The 16,698-nt window shown below is 71.2% G+C and overlaps 2 protein-coding genes across 4 annotated transcripts; one reads left to right on the top strand and one right to left on the bottom strand.

Annotated features, from left to right (window-relative positions):
* Positions 1 to 332: 332 nt before the first annotated feature.
* MAN1B1 (mannosidase alpha class 1B member 1) lies at positions 333 to 6,975 on the top strand. The gene is made up of 13 exons (XM_037492836.2): positions 333 to 473; positions 726 to 834; positions 1,387 to 1,502; positions 1,963 to 2,117; positions 2,313 to 2,422; positions 2,692 to 2,877; positions 3,067 to 3,215; positions 3,380 to 3,568; positions 3,803 to 3,993; positions 4,553 to 4,673; positions 4,934 to 5,131; positions 5,204 to 5,335; positions 5,781 to 6,975. Exons 1-13 carry the CDS (start codon positions 363 to 365, stop codon positions 5,982 to 5,984), a joined length of 1,971 nt encoding a protein of 656 aa, XP_037348733.1. The 5' UTR covers positions 333 to 362; the 3' UTR covers positions 5,985 to 6,975.
* A 283-nt stretch (positions 6,976 to 7,258) lies between these two features.
* On the bottom strand, positions 7,259 to 10,329 carry DPP7 (dipeptidyl peptidase 7). Of its 3 annotated transcripts, XM_037492837.2 has the most exons (13): positions 9,871 to 10,327; positions 9,692 to 9,805; positions 9,455 to 9,594; positions 9,220 to 9,383; positions 8,965 to 9,100; positions 8,814 to 8,895; positions 8,507 to 8,673; positions 8,340 to 8,400; positions 8,087 to 8,205; positions 7,850 to 8,006; positions 7,705 to 7,769; positions 7,478 to 7,548; positions 7,259 to 7,395 (listed from the first exon to the last, which is right to left on the bottom strand). In XM_037492837.2, exons 1-13 carry the CDS (start codon positions 9,965 to 9,967, stop codon positions 7,296 to 7,298), a joined length of 1,473 nt encoding a protein of 490 aa, XP_037348734.1. In that variant the 5' UTR covers positions 9,968 to 10,327; the 3' UTR covers positions 7,259 to 7,295. The 3 variants fall into 3 exon arrangements, with proteins under 3 accessions (XP_037348734.1, XP_037348735.1, XP_037348736.1); XM_037492838.2 differs by lacking the exon at positions 8,340 to 8,400 and having other exon boundaries at positions 8,507 to 8,635; positions 9,871 to 10,329; XM_037492839.2 differs by lacking the exons at positions 7,259 to 7,395; positions 8,340 to 8,400 and having other exon boundaries at positions 7,491 to 7,548; positions 9,871 to 10,326.
* Between the last annotated feature and the right edge of the window lie 6,369 nt (positions 10,330 to 16,698).

Here is a 16,698-nt window from a genome sequence, read left to right as displayed (position 1 = left end):
CCGTGGAGCGCGAACCGGCTCGCGGGTCAACTGCGCATGCGCGAGGCGACGTCAACGTTCTGGTTGGGCGGTCACGGCGCAGGCGCGGCTGTTCGCCCACCGCGAATTAAACGTAGACGCACACGCAAACGGCCCCCGCCCGCGCAGGCGCGGCGGCGGACCCAGGGAGGCGCGCAGGCGCACTGGGGGTCAAGAGGTCAAGACGCAGGCGCAGTGGCGACGCCGAGAGATGGGCGGGGTGTGGACCGAGCTGCGATGGCTGCCCGCGGCTGTCAGGACGGCGGGGCCCTGGGTACCTCGCGGTGCCCGTCCTCCTGACGCCGACAGCGGGCGGGGTCCCGCGTGCCGCCGCCCCCGCTGCCATGTATCCGCCGGCGGCGCCGGCGCCGCAGCGCGACTTCATCTCGGTGACGCTGAGCCTGGGGCCCGGCTACGAAGGCAGCAAGCGCTGGCGGCGCCGCTCCTGCTGGCGGGTGAGGGCCGCGCCGGGGCCGCCTTCGGCAGCGGCGGGGCGGCCGGACCGCGGGGGCCGCACACGGGCCCCCCACTCCGTGCGCCCACGCGCCGGGCACCCCCAGCTGTCTCCTTGGGGGCCGCCCACCGTCAGAACGACACCGCTCCGGGGCGGAGCCGCGCGGGAAGGACGCGTCTCCGCAGGCGGGCTGGCAGCTGGGGAGCTTTCTCGCGCGTCTCCAGGCTCAGGGCGCACGTCTGTTCTCCCGTAGAAATGGAAGCAGCTGTCCCGGCTGCAGCGGAACGTGATTCTCCTGCTCTCCGTCTTCCTGCTGCTCTGTGGCCTCTTGTCCTACATCCACATGGCTGAGCAGTGGAGAGGTATGGCTGCCCTCCTGCCCTCCCGGCCTGCATGGAGCCTGGGGCCCCAGAAGCCACCTGGCAGCCATACCGTGGCCGTCCACGAAGCACAGGTGCCCCCACACCGGCCAGACGAGGACAGGCCCTGTCCTCACACTTGGCTGCACACGGTGAGAACGTGACGGTGCCACTGTCTTCTGAGCCGTCGTCAGGACGATGTCCCCACCTTGTCCGCCTCATAGGGATCCTGGCAGAGACAGTCTCAGGCACCCTGGGACTCTCCTGACAAGTGTGCTTACAGGGGCCCGCGCAGCTCTGCTGGATGCTTGGGGAGTGCCTTCCAAACCTCTTGAAGGTTTAGTGTGACGAGCAGTGAAGAGCTGCCCCAGAGGGGGCCTGTAGGCCCAACTGCCAAGTCTCCGGGTAGGGCAGGCGTTTAGCAGCAGCACTGTCAACGCAGTTGCACTCTCACCACGTATTACGTATCTTGGGTGTTACCTACTAAAGGATTTCTGTTTTGGGTCTTGTGGTTTGGTTGATATAAAATAAAAAAACAAAACTTTTTTTTCCCAGTCCAGAACGGTAGGTCGGTGCACGAGCAGAAGATGAGAGCAGACGACCCACCTGCCGCACCCAGTCCTCAGAAGGCAGACACTCGCCTGGAACACGAGCCCAGGCTTCGGCCTCAGGTACTTCCCACCGCTGCCCTGCAGCGTGACTGCCCAGCACTAGGCACTGTTGGCCACAGGAGAGGCTCAGGCGCCACTTGAAAGACAGTGGCGTGATTCTCACATTTGTGGGGCATTTGACATCACGCTAACGCTTCCCACTGGCTGTGCACACTTGGGGCAGTGGGGAGTGGGCTGACCCCTGCCTTGCCCTGCCTGGGGAGCCCAGAGAGGGTGGAGGAGGCGGGGCAGGGCCCAGGGCAGGCAGGGGCCCTGTGCACCCTGACAGGGAAGGGGCCGGCCCCTTGCGAGGGGACGCTGGGCGGGCCGAGGAGCCAGGCGGGCGGGCAGAGGTGGGAGAGCAGCTCTCTCCGGGAGACATGAGAACCTGGCTCCGGCCCGGCGCTGCGGGGATGCACCCCGGCGGCGAGAGCACGTGCAGACGTCGGCCAGTTCCACCATCGGGTCTTGTTGTGAGCAGCACCCGCAGAGGCAGCTCCGCCGGGGGCCCCCCAACCTGCAGATCAGAGCCCCGGACCGGGACCCGCAGGGCGGCCGGCGGGGCGAGGCCCGGCGCAGGGAGGAAGTGGCGGGCCGCGCGGGCCAGGACGACGGCGAGCGGAGGACCGTGGTCAGGTACGGAGCCGGGCAGTGGGCGCGTCTGCCGCTGGAGTCGGAGCGGCCTCGGCCCCGGGTTGTCTCCACAGTGGGCTGCGGGGCGGGGTCGCGGGGCGGCCGGCCCCCGGCCCTCGGGGAGGCTGAGGCGGCGGGAGGGCCGCGGCGCTGGCCTCTGCCCTCGTGCCGGCTGACGGTGCCTCCCGTCTCCTGCAGCTGGAGGGGAGCCGTGATTGAGCCAGAGCCGGACACCAGACGGCCCTCGAGCAGAGCAGAGGCCCCCCCAGAGCCGTCCCGGGCGCCCCGGAAGATCCCGAAGCCATCAGGTCTGGAGTCCCCGCTCCCTCTCGGCCCCGCCTGGCCCTCAAGGGCCTTTGTGGCTGCTGCTGCCTCCCCGCCCCAGGGCGGCCCGGGCCCCTGTGCAGAGGCCCTGCCCCTGCGCTCACCTGCCGGGGCTCTGCAGGTGGCTGGGCCCGGCCGGTGCGGTGAGGTTGCCCAGCCGGGGTCCTGTCCCTCACGATGGCCGGCGTCGGGTCACTCAATCCGGGCGGGGGGGCTGGCGAGCATGGCAGAACCTGACCCGGCCGCTTCGCAGCCACCCCGAATGAGCGCCAGCTGGCTGTGGTGGATGCCTTTCGCCACGCCTGGAGCGGCTACCGCAAGTTCGCCTGGGGCCACGATGAGCTGAAACCCGTGTCTAGGTCCTTCAGCGAGTGGTTCGGCCTTGGCCTCACGCTGATTGATGCTTTGGACACCATGTGGATCTTGGGCTTACGAGAAGGTGTTTGCTCGTCCTGGGCTCGGGGCCGCAGGCAGGGTTTGGGGGGGGGGCGCTGGGTCTGCCCAGGATGGCTAAGGCGGCACTGAGTCGGGCTCCCCTGGCCCGGGCGGGTGGAGTCTGAGTGGAGACAGCAGGCGCAGCGGCCCCGCTGAGATGACCCCTTCCTCACTGTCCCATCTGCCGCGGCAGAATTTGAAGAAGCCCGGAGCTGGGTGTTCCAGAAGCTGCAGTTCCAGAAGGATGTGGACGTCAACCTGTTCGAGAGCACCATCCGCATCCTGGGCGGGCTGCTGAGCGCCTACCATCTCTCCGGGGACGCCCTCTTCCTGCAGAAAGCCGTGAGTAGGCCGGGCTCACTGCGTGGGCCGCCGGCCACCAGAGTTGGGCAGTGCATGCGCCTCGGGTCCGCCACATGACGGTGGGTGGGCCGGGCTGTGGGTGGTGGCCAGCTGGCGGGGACAGGGCCAGAGGACGGACGGCTGCTCGTCTGTGTCCGGCGCAGGAGGACTTCGGGAACCGGCTGCTGCCCGCCTTCCAGACACCCTCCAAGATCCCATACTCGGATGTGAACATCGGCACGGGTGTGGCCCACCCGCCCCGCTGGACCTCCGACAGTACAGTGGCCGAGGTGACCAGCATCCAGCTGGAGTTCCGCGAGCTGTCCCGACTCACGGGGCTGAAGAAGTTCCGGGTAGGGCTCCTGGGGACGCGGCTACTCTGGTACCCCCGGGCTTCACGGTCAGCTCTGTGCCGTCCACTCGGGCGTGTCCTCGGCCACCGTCCTGGCCTCACCTGTGGGTGTGCGGCCCTGAGGCGCAGCTGCTGTCCATGGACACCTGAGCAGTGGCTGATCCCAGGCCTAGGGTGGTTCCCCCGGCGAGGACGCTGCCCCCTGCACTTGCTTACGCCGCCCTGGTCCACCCAGGAGGCCGCGGAGGCGGTGACGCAGCACGTGCACGGCCTGCCTGGGAAGAAGGACGGGTTGGTGCCCATGTTCATCAACACGCATAGCGGCCTCTTCACGCACACGGCTGTGTTCACGCTGGGCGCCCGGGCCGACAGCTACTACGAGTACCTGCTCAAGCAGTGGATCCAGGGCGGGAAGAAGGAAACGCAGTGAGGCCTGTTCAGTGACTCTGGGGCCCCCCACCCCCAGATCCCATGAGGGCTGCGCATCCCCTGGACACGGTGTGGCGTGGAGAGACCCGTGTCGCTGAGGCTGGCTGGGGCCAGCAGGGCTGGGATGTGTGTCTGGCCCCCATCCCCTGCCCTGCTTGCATGGCTGAGCCGTTTACCGGGGCGACGGCCACATCCTGCGACCGCTCTTCAGTGGGGCGACAGCGGCGTCTGTCCGCTCCCCGCCTTGCTTTTGGCGCTGTCCCGGGACCCTCAGCCCCTCACCACACCCATAGGGCGGGATGGAGGCGCCTGTGATCAGCCCAAGATAATCGGGTCCCAGAACCCCAGGGCAGTTCCCAGCTGACCCCCCTGGGGGGCACTAGGGCCTTGCCATGTGGGGAGCTCTCCTGTCCCGAGCGTGGGGTCGTGCAGGGAACTAGGGGCCTCTGGGTGCAGGTTCGAGGGCTGGTCGGCAAGTCCTGAGGGCTGGCGAGAGGCGTGGACCCAGCCAGTGTCCCTGGCCAGGGCCAGCCCAGTGCCCGCTCCTGCCCCTCAGGTTGCTGGAGGACTACCTGGAGGCCATCGAGGGCGTCAGGAGGCACCTGCTGCGCAGGTCCGAGCCCAGCAAGCTCACCTTCGTCGGCGAGCTCGCACACGGCCGCTTCAGCAGCAAGATGGTGAGCACGAGGCAGGCCGGCTGGGCTGCTGCTCCAGGCGCTTCGGCTCTGGCTTATGGGGTGTCCAGGTCCCAAGGGTTCACATCCCTTAATGGCGCGGTGGGGGTGCACAGGCCTAGCTTCCCCGGGACCCTGCCCTGCTGCAGTGGCTGCTCCTCCAGCTTTTGGGGTGCGGTGACAGGCCTGCGGGCATGGCCCGGGGAAGGACGTCTGTCCCGAGGTGGGCGGCCCCGCATGCTGAACAGGCTGCCGTGTTTCAGGACCACCTGGTGTGCTTCCTGCCAGGGACGCTGGCCCTGGGCGCCCACCACGGGCTGCCGGCCGACCACATGGAGCTGGCCCGGGCGCTCATGGACACTTGCTACCAGATGAACCGCCAGATGGAGACGGGGTTGAGCCCTGAGATCGTGCACTTCAGCCTGCACCCCCAGAAAGGCGGGAAGGATGTGCAGGTCAAGGTGAGCTGGGGCCGGGGCCGGGGCAGGCGGGGGCGGGGCGGCTGGGCATGGCCTGAACCTGCGTCTCCCCAGCCGGGCGACAGGCACAACCTGCTGCGGCCGGAGACGGTGGAGAGTCTCTTCTACCTGCACCGCTGCACGGGCGACCCCAAGTACCAGGACTGGGGCTGGGAGATTCTGCGCAGCTTCAACGCCCACACACGGGTGAGCCCCTCGGTGTCGCGCCCAGCCCCTGGGAGGGACCCATCTGCGTGGGCAGTTGCTGCGGTGGCCACGCTCACCACACATCATGTCTGGGTCCCACGGGGCCCACCTGCCTTCCCCTGCCCAGGAGGACCTCAGGACCGGGGCTGCCCAGGACAGGGTCCCCGCCCCACGTGCTCGGGCCCCATCGCACCGCACTTGGGAAGGTCCTGTGGGGCCCTGGCTCACCGCCAGCCTTGACCTTTGTGCCGCCTTTCTGTGTGTGTTCTGGGCCCTCGGTGGCCTCGGGCCTCCTCCGTCAGGCCTCCGTCCAGCAGCTTGAGCTGGGGGCTTCCTGGCGGGGCTTCTGACCTCGGGGCCCACGCTCATGGACGCTGGCGCTCTCTGCCCCCGGCCGCGCCTGCGGGTTCTGCCAGCCGTGACGGCGGCCTCGGCTCTCACGCAGGTCCCCTCGGGCGGCTTCTCGTCCATCAGCAACGTGCAGGACCCCCGCAACCCCCAGCCCAGGGACAAGATGGAGAGCTTCTTCTTGGGGGAGACGCTCAAGTACCTGTACCTGCTTTTCTCTGATGACCCGGGCCTGCTCAGCCTGGACACCTACGTGTTCAACACCGAGGCTCACCCCCTGCCCATCTGGACCCCCAGCTAGGGGCACAGTGCCCGTTGGGCACGCCTGGACCCAGCGCACCTGTCCTCAAGCTGCCTGTGCACACTGCCCTGGGCTAGGCCGCCCACCCTTGACTTGGCCATGGCGTCCACCGCTGGGCTGGATGTGCTCCAGGCACCTCGCCATAGGTCGCGGCCCCGCCAGGCTGGGTGGCCGCTGGGCCCCCGGAGCTATGCTCGGGCTTAGCTCTCCCATCTGGGCCGTCGTCGGACGTGTCAGGAACCAGCAGTTGTGAGGTTCAGGGGCTCCCACCCCGGGGACCTTCTTCCGTGAAACTCTAGCCACATTCACATTCCTGAAGCCCACCAGTGTCCTGTGGTGGGTGCGGGGCTCCGTGGGCTGAGCCGCCGGACAGCCGGGAGGCGGCCTGGCCGCGGGGTCTCAGAGCCTGTGAAGGTGCCAGACCCTCGGGTTTCGGGGGCTGCTGGCTGATCGTGGTGTTTACACACTGGACTCAGGGATCCCCTGGCTTTTGGGGGGCTGGGCGGGCACCTTCATTCTCTTCCCAGATGTCCGACACATGTGCTGTCGGGGTAAAGTGGATTTGCTAAATGGGTCCTGTGTTGCTGTGTCCCTGCAGAGCCCTGCAGGAGTGAGCAGTGTGGGGTGCGCCTTACTTGAGCTGCAGGGGCCTCACCAAGATCTGTGGTCCTGCAGGGAGTGGCGGGGCGCCCCGGCCCTTCTCTGGCAGCGGGCTGTGGTCCTGACCGTGGAGTCCACCCCTTCGTAGTGAGAGGACAGCATGCTGGGCCGCAGCAGGACCTTGCAGCCCTGGGTCTAGCAGGCCTCGGGACAGCCTGGCTCTTCCCTCAGCCAAGTGAAGCCTGTTGCCTGTGCTAGAAGATTCCCTGGTCTGGAAGCCTGGTCCTGGCCAGTCCTTGGAGACGCCTTTGGGGCCCGCTGCTGGGGGCAGGACTTGGGCTCTGGGACTGGCTGTCCTGTCCGCACCCACCTCCCGCTGATCCCCGGGCCAGAGCAAGTGTGGCTTCGGCCTGAGCGGTGGGCAGGGCTGTGGCGGGGGTGGCCCAGCCGCCCACCGTGCTCACAGCAGCACCTGGCTGCGTGCGCCCACGGCGCCCTGCTCCCCTGTGGACACCAGGCGGGTGGTTGGGCGTGCGGAAGAGACGCTGACGCGGGGCCGTGGGCTGCCCTTTATTAAGCAGGAGGTGGCGTGGGGTCGTCGTGCAGGGCCAAGCCTCCCTGCGGTGCTGCCCAGCCCAGCCCCGGGGTCCACGAACTCGGCGGCGGCCCGTGGTCCTGAACATAGGCCCCAGTCCCTGCTGGCCGGCGCCCTCACCGGTCCCGCCGCGCTGCCTGCACCCACTCGTGGATGACGGCGGCCTCCAGCCTGCGCGCCTGCACCACGGACACCGGGTCCTGGGGGTGGGACGCCCTGGGGGCGGGCACGGGTGGCGCTCAGCTGGGCAGCTGGGCCCTTGGCCCCCTCCCGGCCGCCGGCTCGAGCCCCCGCGCACCTGAGGTCCAGGTGGTGCGCGCCTCCCGCGATGGTGATGGCCAGCACCGAGGCGCTCAGGTTGCTCTGGATCTGCCCTCAGCAGAAGGAGCCCCGGGGTGAGGGCCTGGGGGAGCCGGCCTGCCCCGTCCGGCCTGCCCTGCGGCCACGGCGCGCCCCGCCCAGGACTGGGGTGAGGGTGGGGGCGGGAGCCGAGCCAAGACCCCAGGGCCCTCTGGGCCCGCTCACCCCGCCGCGCGCCCAGGGGTCCAGGTCGCCGTTGGAGAAGATGATGTTGCTGGCGGCCTTGAGGTCTGCGGGAGGCAGAGCGGGTGTGGGCGCCGCCCCGACGCCCGGCCCGGCCCGGTGGGGTCCCGCCGGCCGCCGGCCTTACCGCCGCCCCCGAAGCTGGTCTGCAGCCAGGCCCGCCGCGGCCACACGCCCCACGTGTCCAGGCAGTAGCGGCGGCGCGCGGCCGCGGGGAAGGCCATCTCGGGGAAGAGGTCCGTCCGGTTGTTGCTGGAGAACTCCAGGTTGATCTCCGTGCAGGCCTGGGGGCGGCCCGGTCAGGCGCGGCCCGGGGCAGCCCGCCGCCCGCGCCCGCCCGCCGCCCGCGCCCGCCCGCGCGCACCTGGTAGTCCCAGGCCCGGGCGTCGGAGCCGGACCCGCAGCCCGTGGGGTCCGCGCAGGCCCGGTACTGCCGGTACACGTCGAAGCAGGGCTCGGCCCCCGAGGCGTTGTAGACCAGCCCTGGGCGGGGCCGCAGCAGCGTCGGCGCGAGGCCGGGGCTGCCCCTCCCGCCCGCCCGCGGCCCGGCGGCGCGAGGGGGCGGGCACGTCCCCGGGCGGGAAGGGCCTGCGCGCCCCCGACGGACGCGGACGCACCTGCCAGCGCGCGGAGCCCCCGGACGCTCTGCCTCTCGCTCAGCAGCCGCTCGCAGCCCACCTGCGGGGCAGCGCCGGTGGGACAGGCCCAGGGCGGGCGCGAGGCCCTGGGGGGAGGGGCCCCCCCCTCCCGGAGCCGCTCCCGCCGCCTGCGGCAGGGGCCCCACCTTGACAGGGTTGGCGGGCAGGTGCCCCAGGAAGTCGGTGGGGTACGGGTAGTCCATCATGGCCAGCACGGTGAAGGCGTTGCGGACAAACCCGAAGAGCTGGGTCAGGTCCTCCGGGCTGGACAGCAGCTGGCAGGTGCCGAAGGCCTGGCTGACCGCTTCGTGGGCTGGGGCGGGGCGCGGGGGCCTTTGGAGGCTGCTGGCCCCGGGCTGGGGCAGGGGCCGGAGCCGGGGCGGGGCGGGCAGGACTGGGCTCGGGCTGGGGGGTGCTGGGGGCCGGGGAGGTCCCCCGGGGGGCGCCTCTCACCTCCCTGTAGAAACCAGTCCTTGATCTGCCGGAAGGCGTCGCGCACGCCCTGCGCACACTCGGGACTGTGGGCCTCAAAGTCCTGGGGGCGGACAGCGGGGGCTGCAGCTGCTGTGGCGCCGGGGCCAGCCCGGGCCCGGACCCCACTCACCGCCGAGACGTCCTGGAAGAACTGGTAGGGGCTCCCGAGGCCTGCGACGGCCAGGACGGGCGCGCTGGCTGCCAGGGCTCCCGCCACGAGGTGGGGGTACTTCATCCTCATGTAGGCGCTCAGCATCCCCCCGTAGCTGGCAGACACGCAGGGTGAGGGCGACGGCGCACCCCGCGGCACCCCAGGGCGGGCGCAGGCGCCAGGTACCCGGGAGGAGCCCCGGAGCTGCGGGCACGCACGGGGCGCGGCACCCACCTTCCGCCGAAGGCGATGGCGGGCGCGCGCAGGGCGCCCAGGTCCCGCCGCAGCGCCTGCAGCAGCGCCGCGAAGTCGGCCAGCGCCTGCTCCACCGTCAGCAGCTCCGTGTGCCCGCGCCGCGTGGACGGCGCCCCGAAGGGCAGCGACCGGCCGTAGTAGCGCTGCGGGGCAGGGGCGCTGAGACCCGGCGGCCCCCCTCACCCCCCAGCCCCCGCCCCCCCGCCCTACCCACGTGCTCCGCGAAGACCACCAGGGCCGCCTGCTGCGCCGCCAGCTCCAGGACGAAGCCCGAGTTGTTGGCGAAGGCCCACACGTCCCCCTCGTTGCCCGTGTAGAAGAAGATGGGCCCCTCGCGCGGCTTCCAGAACTGCTCTGCGGGCGGAGCGGGAGGGTGGGGGGGGTGGCGCCCCGGGGTCCCCGCGGTGCCCCCTCCGCCGCCGGCCCTGCACCCCGGCCCCGCCGGGCGCACCTGACACCAAGAACCGCTGGCGGAACGTCTTATTGCCGAACCTCTCGAAGTTGAAATGGTCCAGAAGCTGCTCAAAGTAGGCCTCCCGGAAGCGGGGCTCCCCGACCCTGGGGGCTGCAGGGGTCGGGCACTCAGGGCCGGCTGGCTGGGGGGACACCCACGCGGCCCGCCCCACTCACCCCCGGCCTCCAGGCCGCTCAGCGCCCACGCCAGCAGCAGGACCGGGGCCCAGGTCCGGGCCGTGGGAGCCCGGGGCTCCGGGGGTGCGTCTCGCATGGCTGGTGGCAGTCAGGCGGGCTGGGCCACGTGACCAGAACCACATGACCTGCGGTGCCGTCACGTGACCTCCGGGCAGGGCGGTGCCGGCTCCGACCGGGCTGGAAGGTTCCTGGCTGCCGCTGTGTCCCCGGGGAGATGGTTGCCATGGGGACGTGGGGGGGTGACCCCTCCTGGCAGGGCAGCCCCAGGCTGCAGCCCCGCTTGGCCCCACCTGGTGGGTGACCATGGGGAGGTTCCCCAATGCGACCTCTTACAGGACCTGCCCCTCCGACCTCGATGCCCAGTGTGGGGGGCAGGAGCCCCGGTGGGCCCAGGCTCCAGCCCCCCGCGGCGAGTCTGTGCCGAGTTCGGCCCTCAGCAGCGCCACTCCCAGACTCACCGCCCCTGGCGGGCCCTGGAGCGCTTCCCTGCAGGGCGCTGCGCCCCTCAGGGGCGGGGGCAGCCGGGAGGATGGGGCGGCAGCTGCCCTGGAGGGGACTCCTCTTGTCCAGTGGCAGCAAAGGGCCCTGGCCCGGGCCAGAGGGCCTCGAGCCGGCGGGAGATGGGGGCTGCTCCTGGGGGTGGGCAGCCGGGCCCGGGCACCAAGGGGCGCAGGGGTCCAGGCCACGACCCGGCGCCCAGGCCCACTCGCCCTGCAGACTGGACAGACGAGGCCCGGGAGGGCCCAGGGCAGGCTCAGGGAGCCTCCGCGCCCGTCCAGCAGGGCCCCAGCAGGTCCGAGCGGCTGAGCCAGCCCGGCCCCTGTGGGCCCAACTGGCCTCGCGCCGGGCACATGGGCATGGCCAGGCCCAGCCAGAGAGCGGGGCCGTCTTGGCCAATGCCCCAGCGCGGGCAGCCCCAGGCCCAGGCCGGGCAGAGCAGGGGCAGCCCCCGATGGGCCCGGTCGCTGCGGCAACCGGCGTGGTGACAATGGCTGCCGTGGCATCACATGGGCGTGGCCAGCCATGGTCCCCCGGCGCCCCCCTGCGCTCTCCCCATTCCTGCCCCGTCCCCCCTGTGTCCCTCCCTGTGTCCCTCCCCGTGTCCCCCCCCGTGTCCCTAACCCTATGTCCTCGTGCTCCCCTTGCTCCCGTGTCCCCATCCAGGTGTCCCTGTCCTCGTGTGCTCGCCCCTGCGTCCCCGTGTCCCCATCCTTGTGTCCCTGTGTCCCCGTCCCCGTGTGCTCCTCCCCCTGCCCCTCCGTGCCCGTGCCCGTGTGCCCACCCCTGTGTCCCCGCCCCTGTGTGCCCGTGTCCCCATGCCCCTCCGTGCCCGTGCCCGTGTGCCCGCCCCTGTGTCCCCGCCCCTGCATCCCCGTGGCCCCCTGCACCTCCGTCCCCATCCCCGTGTGCCCACCCCTGTGTCCCCGTCCATGTGTGCCTGTGTCCCCCTGTCTCTCCGTGCCCGTGCCTGTGTGCCCGCCCCTGTGTCCCCGTCCATGTGTGCCCGTGTCGCCCTGTCTCTCTGTCCCCGTCCCTGTGTGCCCACCCCTGTGTCCCCGTCCCTGTGTACCCATGTCCCCACCATGCCTCTATGTCCCCAAGTTCCCCTGCCCCCGTGTGCCCGTGTCCCTCTTCCTGTGCCCCCGCAACCAGGGCTGCCTGTCCTGTGTTAAATAGAGCGGCCCCGGTCGGGCCTCTGCCCTCGTCCCCTCCTAAGCTTGGCCCCCCACCCCATGCGCCCGCCTCGGAGGCGCCAGACCCCCCTCTGCAGCTCCTGAGCGCCGGGGGTGGCACCAAGATGGCCGGGGAGGCGCGTCAGCCCATGAGGGCCCTGAGCATCTGGGTACGTCTGGGGGCACAGCCCTCCCAGTGCGGGGCCCGCGCCCGTGGGGTGGAGCGGGGCCTGACCACCTCGCGGCACCCAGGCTGGGCCCAGCCCATCCTCCCCCGGCGGCTCTGCCCCTCGGACCTCGATGCCCAGTGTGGAGGGCAGGAGCCCCAGTGGGCCCAGGCTCCAGCCCCGCCGTGGCGTCTGTGTGAGCGCGGGCACTGCAGCGGCGGCCACACACGGGTCCCCCAGGGGCTGGGGCTGGCACTCGCCATGGGGTGCGGGGTCCCCATGGGGTGCAATCCTGGCACGCGGGGCGCCCCAGCAGGGCAGGTGGACGAGGCTCCCCCTCCCGGGCCACGCAGGCCCCCACCCCGTGACCTGCCCCCAGGGCGCTGACAGCCCTTGGGCTCCCTCCGGGTGGCCCTTGGGGGGTCCCGGCGGCCGTGGGTCAGGAGCGACGCGCAGGGCCCAGGGGACCACAAAACGGGCAAATTGGACTCCAAAAGAATGGCGTCTTCGTGCGGTTTAAAGACGTAGCCGGAGCAGCGGCGTGCGGGTGGGAGAAAACACGGGCTGGCCACGCGGCCTGGACGGCCACTCTCGAGAGTGTGCTGGAGAGTCAGAAACTCAACAACAAACCCCAAGAGACTCCCCTGTCAAGGGCCCAATCAGCACACGGAACACGCGCGACGTCACCCGGCGTCAGGGCCGCGGGGTCGGAACCGCAGAGCCAGAGAAGGGGTGGGGAGGACGCAGAGGAGGACCAGGAGGGCCAGGGGGAGGAGGGGGAGGGCCAGAGGGAGGAGGGGGAAGGCCAGGGGGAGGAAGGGGAAGGCCAGGGGGAGGAAGGGGAGGGCCAGGGGGAGGACCAGGAGGAGGACCACAAGGCAGAGGCCCAGGAGGAGGAGGACGGGGGAGGGAGGGGGACATGGACATGCAGGGCCGGGGACAGCGCTGGGGGCACAGGACTCGCCCTGCAGGCCCCGCGCCCTCCGGCCTGGGGGTCAGAGCAGAGGGGCCGGCGGGGCGGCCGGGGTGTCTGCCGGGAGGCGCCGCGGGGCGAGTGCGGGGCAGGGCGTGCTCCCTGGGCGGCGGTGCGTGTGTGACCACAGCGTCGAGGCTGCGTCCACAGAGCGCGACAGACCCAGGCACGGGCCCGACCTCCACACGTGCCGTCAGGGACCCGACGGGCAAGCGTGAGAGCCGGGCGCAGGGACCCCGGGGATCCCCCGTCCGCCCGGGGGCCTGGCCAGCACCCGTCGCCCCTGCCTGCGCGGGCCCTCGCGCCCGGCGTCCGACGAGAGCACGGGGCGGGCCTCCGGGGGCCAGTGGCGGGGCCGGGGCCGGCGGCCTGCCCCCTGCCGGCCCGCGCAGACGCCCCAAAGCAGGCTGGGGTCTGCAGCAGCCGCGGCCTCTCTGCAGCGGGGTCACACCCGGGTCTCGCCCACAGGAGGAAGAGCGGATGGGGCCGGGGTCGTCCCCCAGGCACAGTGGCCAGATGGAGGCCGGGACGTGCTGACGCCGGCCCGGGGAGCCACGGCTGCGCCCAGCCGCAAGGGCCGCTGGACAACGCGGGGCCCATGCTCGGCGCGGCCGGCTCGGAGCTCTCACAGCGGGGAAGCCGCCGTCACCACAGCGGGGGCGCCCGGCAGTGCGGGAGGAGCCGCGCCCCCGGGGCCCTTCCCAGGAGAGCTTCAGCCCCGAGCCCGGGACGGGCAGACACCTTCTCGCCGGCCTGGGGTCCACGTGGCGTCCAGGGCGTCGGCCAGCGTGAGGCCAAGGCCGAACCACTCACCGAAGGGCCTGGACACGGGTGTAGCTCGTGGTAGCCGCTCCGGGCGTGGACAAGGCGTCCACCACGGCCAGCGGGGGCGGCCCAGTCGGGTCCTGGCCACACTCGCCAGCCCCCCCGCCCGGATTGAGTGACCCGACGCCAGCCATCGCGAGGGACAGGACCCCGGCTGGGCAACCTCACCGCACCGGCCGGGCCCGGCCACCTGCAGAGCCCCGGCAGGTGAGCGCAGGGGCAGGGCCTCTGCACAGGGGCCCGGGCCGCCCTGGGGCGGGGAGGCAGCAGCAGCCACAAAGGCCCTTGAGGGCCAGGCGGGGCCGAGAGGGAGCGGGGACTCCAGACCTGGTGGCTTCGGGATCTTCCGGGGCGCCCGGGACGGCTCTGGGGGGGCCTCTGCTCTGCTCGAGGGCCGTCTGGTGTCCGGCTCCGGCTCAATCACGGCTCCCCTCCAGCTGCAGGAGACGGGAGGCGCCGTCAGCCGGCACGAGGGCAGAGGCCAGCGCCGCGGCCCTCCCGCCGCCTCAGCCTCCCCGAGGGCCGGGGGCCGGCCGCCCCGCGACCCCGCCCCGCAGCCCACTGTGGAGACAACCCGGGGCCGAGGCCGCTCCGACTCCAGCGGCAGACGCGCCCACTGCCCGGCTCCGTACCTGACCACGGTCCTCCGCTCGCCGTCGTCCTGGCCCGCGCGGCCCGCCACTTCCTCCCTGCGCCGGGCCTCGCCCCGCCGGCCGCCCTGCGGGTCCCGGTCCGGGGCTCTCATCTGCAGGTTGGGGGGCCCCCCGCGGAGCTGCCTCTGCGGGTGCTGCTCACAACAAGACCCGGTGGTGGAACTGGCCGACGTCTGCGCGTGCTCTCGCCGCCGGGGTGCATCCCCGCAGCGCCGGGCCAGGGCCGGGCCGGAGCCAGGTTCTCACGTCTCCTGGAGGGGCCTCTGGCCCCAACCGCTCTCCCACCTCTGCCCACCCCCCGGGCTCCTTGGCCCACCGACCGCTCCCCAGCTCTGGGGCCTGCCCAGCGTCCCCTCGCAAGGGGCCAGCCCCTTCCCTGTCAGGGTGCACAGGGCCCCCCCGCCTGCCCTGGGCCCCGCCCCGCCTCCTCCACCCTCTCCGGGCTTCCCGGGCAGGGCAAGGCAGGGGCCGGCCCATTCCCCCGCTGCCCCAGGCTGCTCCCAGCTGCGCCCCGGAGGTTTCAGCCACCAGCCGGTGGACTCCGGAGGGTACGGGCCGCAACGAGCCGTCTCACTCTACCCGGAGGCGCCCGTTTGTGCCCTCGGCCTGGGCAGACCCCTGGGTAGGCGGTTCCTGTGAAGCAGTGCCCGAGGGAGGGCTGTCCTGGCTCCTGGCTGCCTGCTGCCCACAGCTGCACCTGCTGGAGCGGGGCCGCTCCTCGGGCCCTTCAGGGTTGTGATGGGCAGGGTCCAGAGGGCGCAGCCAGACCGGATGTTTCTCTTGCGCTGCTATGTCAGAGCTGACCGTGAGCCGGAGGTCTTGGTGGACTGCCCCGTGGGGGGAAGCAGCGCCGGGTGGGCACCTCTGGGCATCGGTGGGCCCATGGGCTTGAAGGTGCCTGAGCCTGGAGGCCAGAGCGTGCCTGTGAGAGCTCGTGGCGACGGAGGCCCACAGACAGCAGGGCCAGCTGGAGGAGTGAGGGCGGGGGCACTGCACCCTGGCATGAGAGTGGGGGCCTGTCCCAGAGCTGGGGCCCCGTGGGGCATTCTCACTGGGGCTCACTCCCCGCATGGGTTCAGGTGGCCTTACCCGTGACCGCTACCAAGCACTTCAAGGGTTAGCAGCCTCTCACTGGTTCTGCGGGAGCTGGAGCAGAGGAGACGCTTCCCAGTCATCTCGGAGGCTGTTACTGGCCTGTAGCCATGGGGCCAGCAGCCATGGGGACCCCAGTGGCCACAGATCCAGTTGCCATGGATGGGGGGCCACAGCAGCCACGGGGACCCCAGCAGCCACAGATCCAACAGCCACGGGGACCCCAGCAGCCACAGACCCAACAGCCACGCCATCACAGCTGCACACTTCCTCTAGAAAATCCGTCTGTGTCATGACCAAAGGGGTGTATTTCAGGGATGTGAGGGTGGTTTGACACTCAAGAATTCATGTCACATGCTACTTGTCGTCATGGAAGAAGATGTTATACAGGAAACACAAAAGCTACTCACTTTAATACATTAGAGATAGACATTTGATGGATCAATGCCCGCCCACAACAAATATTCTAATCAAGTTAGGGACAGAAAGGCCACCTGGTGAGAAGCCACAGCTGTCCATGCCGGCCTCTCCGGCCAGCGGGTAACCCCTATCGCGACGCCTGGTCTTGCCACGGCCGGGGTGCATGGGCTCTGTGAGGCGCGAAGGTGGCCCCAGGGACGGTGGGTTTAGAAATCCAGGAAGGAAGAAGGAAAGAAAGAAATTGGGGCCTCCCTGGGGGCACAGGGGTTAAGTCTCAGCCTCTGCAGCCTGAGCTCGACCCCCAGCCGGGAGTGACCCACAGGGCGCAGCAGACCTCCCCTGGCTCTGCTGCCCCCTCAGCAGCGGCTTTCAGTGGATCCGCCTGTCCTGGGGAGGTGAATCACCTCCCGCACTCTGGCCTGCCCCCCGTTCTTGTATGCATGAACACATGAATCTTAAAAAAAAAACGAGGTAAAATATAAATTTAAAAAATTTTAGAAAGGGTAAAAATGAATATTTTTTTATTTTTAAAGAAAACAATCCCAGGACAGGGCAGGGCAGGGACTTGCGGAGCCGGCCGCCGAGCTGCGGTCAGGTGAGCAGCAGCGACAGCACCCGAGCGCGGCCCGCCCCCGCACCCCCCGCACCCCGCACCCGCACCCCCCGCACCCCGCACCCCGCACCCCGGCGCAGGACACAGCCCCCGCCCACCCGGCCCCGCCCCGCCCTATAGGCCCCGCCCCCGGCCCCGGCCCCGCCCCGCCCCGGCGGGTCCCAGCTCCAGCTCGGCTCAGTTTTGCAAACGCCCACAGGCCGCCTGGCGGGGGGGGGGTGGGGGGGGTGGGGGGGGCGCAGGGGCCGCCGCAGCACCCAAGGGGGCAGGGAGGGGGGTCCACGTCTGCTCCTCGCCCGGGGGCCTGGGCGGCGGCGGGGTGACTGCTGGCCGCGCCCCACGCGGCTGCCGCTCCCCCAGGCGGAGGGGGAGCGTGCGGGGTCCCGAGGGC

The sequence above is a fragment of the Talpa occidentalis genome, unplaced genomic scaffold (genome assembly GCF_014898055.3).
Source record: "Talpa occidentalis isolate TD23 unplaced genomic scaffold, MPIMG_talOcc4v2.1 talOcc4.7, whole genome shotgun sequence".
Classification (NCBI taxonomy): Eukaryota; Metazoa; Chordata; class Mammalia; order Eulipotyphla; family Talpidae; genus Talpa; species Talpa occidentalis.
This window is presented reverse-complemented; position numbering and strand designations above follow the sequence as displayed.

Bases quoted from the DNA above. Each gene is read 5' to 3' on its own strand.
- MAN1B1 (XM_037492836.2), top strand. From the start codon at position 363: ATGTATCCGCCGGCGGCGCCGGCGCCGCAGCGCGACTTCATCTCGGTG. The intron at 835-1,386 runs GTATGGCTGCCC...TTTTTTTCCCAG, and splicing joins CATGGCTGAGCAGTGGAGAG to TCCAGAACGGTAGGTCGGTG. The intron at 2,878-3,066 runs GTGTTTGCTCGT...CTGCCGCGGCAG, and splicing joins GATCTTGGGCTTACGAGAAG to AATTTGAAGAAGCCCGGAGC.
- DPP7 (XM_037492837.2), bottom strand. From the start codon at position 9,967: ATGCGAGACGCACCCCCGGAGCCCCGGGCTCCCACGGCCCGGACCTGG. The intron at 8,007-8,086 runs GTGCGCGCGGGC...GGCCGCCCCCAG, and splicing joins CCCGGGCCTGGGACTACCAG to GCCTGCACGGAGATCAACCT. The intron at 7,770-7,849 runs GTAAGGCCGGCG...TGCCTCCCGCAG, and splicing joins GACCAGCTTCGGGGGCGGCG to ACCTCAAGGCCGCCAGCAAC.